Consider the following 7,499-nt stretch of genomic DNA (forward strand, 5'->3'; position numbering starts at 1 on the left):
TCCTCCACGTGGGGGACACTGGGCCCAGTCTGCCCTGCTGCGCGGGCCTTGCACGGAGTGGGACACAGCCCTCCCTATCTCCTGGCACGAGTGGGCGCCCACCTCTGGCAGTGCTCTTTCCGGACCCGTGCCTCCTCCTAGCTCCACAGGGCCAACCCCGCGCAGAGGGACGTTCAATCGGAATGGCCCGCCGGCGCCCCTCGACCTCAGCAGCAGCCCCTGGCGCACCCCGACGGCCCGCGCCACGTCTCCCCACCTGGAGCCCGGCGAGCCCAAGGCACGGAGCACTCGCAACCAGAGCGACGCAAGGAGGCGAGCAGGGGCCCTGGCGAGGCACAGGGGCATCAAGTAGGGACACGAGAGAAAGAGCACACGGACCAAAGCCGAGAACCCCCCCGCCCCGCAGAGATCGAAGCCGCCCTGGCAGAGGTGCACACGGCTCCCTGCCGACGGGTTCTGTGATAACTGCGGGGCAGGAAGAGCCCAGACACACATCCCATCCCCTCGGCCACAGGAGGACCGGCCGGTGGGTGACCAGGGCGTGTGGCGCAGAGCCGGCGACTTGAGTCTGTTCCACTCGCCCGGGTGGGAATCAGGTGGACGTGCACAGCGCCGGGTCCCCACGGCAGGGAGAGCTTGGGGAGCCTCCACAGAGCACAGAGAGCAAGCAAAGCGACCCTGAATTCCTTTTCGTTATTGGTTTTGTTCTTTGTGTGGTTGGGTATTTTTTTCTTCTTTTCTTTTAAATAAAAAAGCTGCAAGGTTCCGCCGTCTGCGTCCCCCTTGAGATGGCTGGCAGGGGGTCTGGAAGCGTCCCGGAGGGTGGCGAGCCGCGCTGGGGCACGTGTCCTGGCAGCAAGGGCAGCAGCCGCGCCTGTCACTGCACGGCGGCATCCGGGTGGCTCTGGTATCTGTGTCTCCACACCTCCTGGATCTTTTTGCACCATTTGTGAGCATTCCCACTCGGGTCCATCAGGTAATACGTCCTGTTCGGCTGTGGAGACAGAGACCGTGTGACGTTGCGAGGGGGTCCCGCTAAGAGCAGCACCCCACTGCGGCCGCCACGGGGACCTCTGAAGGCACATGAGCGTGTGGACTTCCCCTGCCACACGTGCACACGAGGACCCCCAGCTCCCTCGGGTCACCCCCATCCTGATGAACATGCACAGGGGCCCCGGGACCCAAAGAAAGGGGCAGACAGCCACCCTGCAGAGAAGAGCCTGCACAAACTCACCGTGTGCACGAAGAAGGTTTTAAAATTCTTGGCCTCTGGTCGGAGCTCTTGAGACCACGGAATTTCCCCTTTCAGGACTTTGTTGACAGGATCCACATAATACAAGTGGGGCCCTTCTGTAAGCAGTAACTGTCGTCGTCGTGCAAACAAGCCCTGATGCAAAAGGAAAAGGCCCCGCCCATCAGGGCTCAGCAGTGGGGGTGGGTGGCACCTACCGCAGCCTTGGAGGCCGGGCTGTCACAGCAGCCCGGGCCACCGGGACTGGCGCCAGGCCCCTGCCCTCTCACCTGGGACCTGGCCCCCCGCAGCCCCCACCCCTGGGCCATGGCCCCGGCCTCTCAGGCCAGAGAGGGGCGGGCAGAATGTAGCGCCCAGCCTGCCTGGCCTTCGTGGGCCGGATCCCAGCAGCCCCACTTGGGCGTGCCTCCCTCCCTTGCCACACAGGGGAGCGGCCGCGCCGGCAGGCAAACCCGAGCCTGCTTCACCGAGCCTGCCGGGGAGAGTCAGGGCGCCCCTCGTGCCCTCTGCACCACGGGCGGGGGTGGGCGGGATGGGGGAACGCGTGCTCCCCACTGCCGGTGCCGCACAGGGCCGGCGTGTGCAGCATGGCCAGGAATGGAACGGGGGCCTGGGAACTGAACTCAGAAAGGCCCGCGCTGGCAGAGGGAGAGCGTTTGTGGAGCCTGAAATTTCTGACACAATTAATCCATTTAATTAATCCATAAAACAAACAAATAACAATTTTCAGAAACAATTCTAACGAAGTAAGAGACAATCTGATAGGATATCAAAACCCTGGTTCCAAGCCAGAAATGAGAGGCTGTACTTCTATTTCACCACAGCCTTCCTGTGTGGTTTCAGCTTCCCCTGAGTGGCTCAAGTCTTCCTGAGCCGCCCAATCTAGAAATGATCTTTCGAGAAAGGGAACCAAGACCAAGGACGCACACGCAGCAAGGGTCAGGCCCTGACGCAGCGGAGGCGAGACAGACACTCGGGGAGGGGGGCAGGAATTGGACTTACCTTTCGCTTATCTACGGGACCCATCTTTAGTATTAAGTTATTTTCTACAAACTGATGCCTATAAAAAGAAGAAGACAAGAGTGAGACACGCAAGTCAGGGACAGAAACTCTCCAAGCTCCTCCACTCAAACCAAACTTCCTGAGGGCATGTGTGACCCCAGCCCAAACCTCTCCAGTCATAGCCCCAACTCGCTCCAGGAACTCGGGGGCCCCCACTGTCACCGCCCACGCGGGCACTCGCCGCTCAGAGCCTTCGGTCGGGGTGCAGACCGGCACTGACACACGCCAGCACCACCGCCTGCTGCCACCTCTGGCTTGGCAGCGCCTACCCGGCAGCAGGAAAGGGGTGGCGAGGTGACGCTGTCCTCCTTCATCTGAACAAAGCTGGAGCGCACCCAGAGCCCCGGACAGGCTGCAGGTTGCTCAGAGTCAGCCTCAGGACACACTGCCGGCCATGCGCTACCTCCCCGAGTGGGGCCCCCCGGTCCGATGCTCAGAAACCACTGAGCAGCCGAGAATCACAGATCCCAGAAAGACCCCAGCCGGGCTCGGTTTAAGAACATCTTCTCCGGTGTTTCTACCACAGTCACAGAGCACTCCCACTCAAATACGGCAGGAGCTAGGAGGAGAAAGTGAGGAACACAATTTCGACTTACTGTGCATCTTGAGCAAATACTTTACACTTGGGCTCTTAGCCAGATCAAAGACGTTATTTAATGCCTGCAGGTTCTTGCTTTTGGTTAAAGTGAGCAGTGACCAGTTTATTTTCTCACTCTACCGAAATTCCTTATCTGAGGATCTACTGTAGAACACAATACTGTATTTGCAAAGGCTTAAGACAACTGTCACCTCAAACAGTGACATTTCTACCGCTGTAGTATCTGAGCACACCCACACAGGACCCAGTGTGTGCAAGACGACCGGCCAGGCCAGCGGAACCCTGTCCTCCCACCCAGCTCGCCTGGCCCTGCACTCTGCCCACGCCAAACCAAGCAGACGGATGGCGCCTCCAGACCTCTCGGAGGCCGCGTCCCCAAGGACCCACCCTGCATGTGAGGGGCCCCAGCTGCATATGGATTTTGAAAACTGGAAAGAATTTTAACGAGAAAAGTGCTATATGAGGATAAGTACAGTACTTCACTCTTAGAGGTATTTAAAAACCTAACCAACAAACAGCACCAAGACTTGAAGCAGAGGAAGGAAATTCAGGGAATTTTTGGAAAGCAGAGGTAACGATCTGCAGCACAGAGAAAGATCACACAGAAAGCCTCTGCTGGCCACGAGACCCGCCTGCGCGAGCCCTGGACATACTCGAGGAACCGTGGGCTACCGCGAGGGGAAGGCGTGCATTCAGCTGTACTAGGTGTGGGCGGCGAGGCCCGGGGCGCTGGGCGGGTGGCGCCATGGTGCCAGGGAAGCCGGACACAGGCACGGAAAGAAGTGGCCTCCTGGCGTCTCCGCAGCCTCACGTGGTCTGACACGAGACACCGAATAAAATATTAACTCGAACAAGAGATTCTGGTTTTCCCTGAGCTTAAGAAACTGGGGAAGATCTTTCTCGAGGACAGCCAACACTGAGTCCAGCTCACCGGCAGCCCCAAAGCAATCCAATCCCTGGCCAGCACAGAGCTGGGGGGGCGGGGCGGGGCGTCCCTCTCTAAGCAGCAGTCGGGACCACGGGAGGACAAGAGGGCCACGGTGAACCAGAGTGCAGGCTGGAGAGGTCCCGAGCAAGCACGGCCCACGGGGTCAAAGCCGCTCTGCAGAGCACACACACAACAACAGGAAAGGCTTAAAGCTTCAAAAAAAAGGGAACAAAGAACACAGACTACAAATTCCCCAAAGAGGGAGTGACCCCAAGATTTTCAATGGCTCTAAGTAAACAAAACTGAGCTAGCTGCCCTTCCCGCATGCCCTACTGGGGCGCCCCGGTGCGTGTGTGAGCGCCGGCTCAGCACGGGCGCCTGTGGTCCTGAACCTGAAGCTCGCTTAAAAGCAATCTGGAGGGGCGCCTGGGGGGCTCAGTGGGTTAAAGCCTCTGCCTTCGGCTCAGGTCACGATCCCGGGGTCCTGGGATCGAGCCCCGAGTCGGGCTCTCTGCTCAGCAGGGAGCCTGCTTCCCCCATTCTCTCTGCTTGCCTCTCTGCCTACTTGTGATCTCTATCTGTCAAATAAATAAATAAAATCTTTTTAAAAATAAATAAATAAATACATAGCAATTTGGAAATGATGTGCAGAGACACAATCCCACTCCCAGCCACCTACCCTCAGAAAGTAAAGAAAAATGAAGACTATAAGCACCAATGTCCACGACAGTACAGTGACCCCGACACCACCTACCCTCAGAAAGTAAAGAAAAATGAAGACTATAAGCACCAATGTCCACGACAGTACAGTGACCCCGACACCACTGCAATGGCTCAGCAACAGAACATTCTGGCACCGCAGGGAAGCAGGCAAGCCCCTTCCTCGTCCCTGTTGCGAGGACCCCACTGACAGACCCCAGCCCGACCGTGTGCGCCAGCACGCTCCCAGTCCCTGTCACACGCGCAAGCGCGGCCCCCACTCTTGCGCTCCTCCCGGGGGGCGGGGGGACGGCCAGCGCGGGCTCCTGACTGGGTCCGGCGGCTGCGGTGAAAGGACCCCGAGGCAGGACACGGAGAGGCTCAGAAGCGCCACCATTAGCGCACACACCACAACGCAATCGCGCGGTGCACGCACCAATCAGCTTACAACAGGCTGCTTGTGGGCTACCTTGAAAAGTTTAAGTACTTTTAAAGGAATCATTCTGAATTTTTTACTTCAAAAAGTCATTTTCTACTCCCCTGAAAGCGCACCCCCGAGCCCTGCATGAGGCGCCTTTTCCTCATTGGCAAGTGGTAGATGCTGTCTGCAGACTCGGAGCCGAAACCAGATCAGTCAGAGACTCTCAGAGCGTGGTCAGCAGGCAGGTCCCCACGGCCCTGCTGCACACACAGGCGACACTCACCACTGGCTCCGTGCCCATGTCCACGCGGGCTTGCTCACTGTCATTTAGCAAGGGGGAGCCAGTGTTGAGATACTCCTTCTTCCTGATTGTAAAGCCTGAGTTCTCTCCTCTTCAGCCTATCCCTCGTGGAACTCCCAGGCCCCAAGAAGATCATTCTGGAGGATGTGAGCCTGAGACCACAAGCAAGTTTGAGCCACTGTAGGGCACAGTCACTGCCAGGGGAGCCGAGCGAGCCCAGAACCCGGAGGTGGCCCTTCTGACCACCTTCTGACCACCTCAGGAAGGCTCTCCACACTGGGCTTTGACACACGTGATGGAGGGACATGGGACGATGACCAGTTTGCCCTAAAATGCCAGCTCTGAGAATCCCTTTACACCCCCAAACTCGATGGAAGATCCCAAAGAGATTTCCTTTATTGGGACTACACACGTTGATGTTTATGTAGAAAAAATTAAAAAGGAGACGTTTTCAAATATTTATTTAACTCATTAAAAACCAAAAATAAAACCATCATGTACTAACATAAGAGATATTTTTATTCAAGAGTCACTTTTTCCCAAAACAAAGGTAATTCATGGGAAGCATGACCCCCCTGTACATTTTGCAAATCTTAGCATCTGACTTCGGAGGAGACAGCTGGTGCTCCCATCGGCCTCAGCCTTCAGTGGGCTGTGCCCCGCTGGGCAGGCTGGAGCACATGGAGGACTCAGCCTCATTTAGGCAAGGAGCTGGACAGGAGGGGGGCGCCTTTAAAAGCCTTTTCGGACACCTATGGGCATTCTTCTCTGATAACGCACCCAAACTCTACCAGCGGAGCTCCTTCAAGGTCCGCTGCCACCTGGAGTGGGGAGTGGCCGGTGGCACTGTCACACTCAGACACTGGACTCCTTGGCCTACCTGGCACTCTGAACAACTCTGCCCCAGCACCCACCTGGAAAATGGTAGTTTGCTGAGTCCCGGAAATCGTCCCAACACTGACAAGTTACCCCCCACGGTATCAATCAACTCACTGCCGTCACTACCTCTCTCCCCAAAAGTCTAAGTCCTGGGAAGATGTCAAACTCACAGTGATAGATGATGTTTCCCCAAATCCTAATTTCGATCTCATCTCTGGTAACCAATACTGGCAGGTGTCTTAAAGTGGATGGGCTCATTCCACTCCTTTTCCAGAAAAAACGGCCCCAGAGCCAAGTCTGAATAACCACAGGTGCCAGTAAAACGGCAGTGACAGCAGTATTCAATGCGGGGAGAGGCTGGCCGGGCTCCCGACGCCAGGGCCTCTGCTTCAGAGAACTCGCACGGGATGGATGCTCCAGGCACACTTCCCATTCTACTCAGACTGCTAACAAGACCAGGAATTTTGACAACTACTCCTAAGTGAGTCCACTTTCCGTTCTTCCTGTGCGTGCATGCGTGCGTGTGTGCGTGCATGGGGACCCCAGGTGCTCGAGCACTGACGTGCCCCCACAGCTGTGCCCACCACGGCTCCTGCAGCACAGGTGAACAGGTCAACAACACATCCGTTCCAGAACAAGCACGAGAGTCCCAAGGAGCACTCGGGGCAGACCCTGCACCCGAGGCAGTGCTCACAGCGGACGCTGTCCTCTTCGTGCGACTCGACGGAAAACTTGACTGCACTGCAGGACGGGCAACCTTCCCAGACGGTAAGATCACTCCACTGGGTGCTGGACAAGTTGGGATGGTGCGTGCCGGAAGCATTCCGGGAAACTCTCTGGCTGATGAACTTGCCCTTGTGGGTGTTTTGGAAGATAAACTCAAAGGAGAGATGATGGATCTGCACCATGGGAACTTGTCTCTTCAGAAGCTAAAACTGCGGCGGATAGAGATGACTCTCTGACGCCAACTCCGGGACTGGCTGGTAACTGCAGGCCCCCGGCGGGCGGGAGGGAGGCGGCTCAGATGTCAGTGTCTCCCAGTTCACTGTCCCTGGGACAGGCAACTGCGGTCCTGGCGGTGCTGTGGCTGTGGTCTCCAGCCCAGCAGGCGGTCTCAGTGTGACCCGGGACCCGGGGGACTACCCGAGCACGAGCGTGTGTGACTGCAAGGGCATATCATCTGGATTCTGTCAGATTTCGCTATTTCAGGGGCTGAACACTTGGCACTGCTCAGCAGCTGCCACGGACGGACTTCGGGAGAACATGGTGACTCAAGAGTGTCTGTGTGGAGGAGACTGAATGTGACAGGCATTTCTTCCCAGGACTGAACCCAGACATGGGAACAGATGATAAGAGTAA

At 57.1% G+C, this 7,499-nt stretch overlaps 1 protein-coding gene across 1 annotated transcript in view; it reads right to left on the minus strand.

Moving 5' to 3' along the window:
• Window positions 1-744: 744 nt before the first annotated feature.
• PDPK1 (3-phosphoinositide dependent protein kinase 1) overlaps window positions 745-7,499 on the minus strand; it is a 66,593-nt gene continuing 59,838 nt past the window's right edge. Inside the window, 3 exon segments of the mRNA XM_080829840.1 lie at window positions 745-994; window positions 1,235-1,387; window positions 2,255-2,312. Of these exon segments, the coding sequence (XP_080685966.1) occupies window positions 878-994; window positions 1,235-1,387; window positions 2,255-2,312 (328 nt within the window). The 3' untranslated portion in view covers window positions 745-877.

Source organism: Martes martes (assembly GCF_963455335.1).
Source record: "Martes martes genome assembly, chromosome: 18".
In the NCBI taxonomy this organism is placed as follows: domain Eukaryota; kingdom Metazoa; phylum Chordata; class Mammalia; order Carnivora; family Mustelidae; genus Martes; species Martes martes.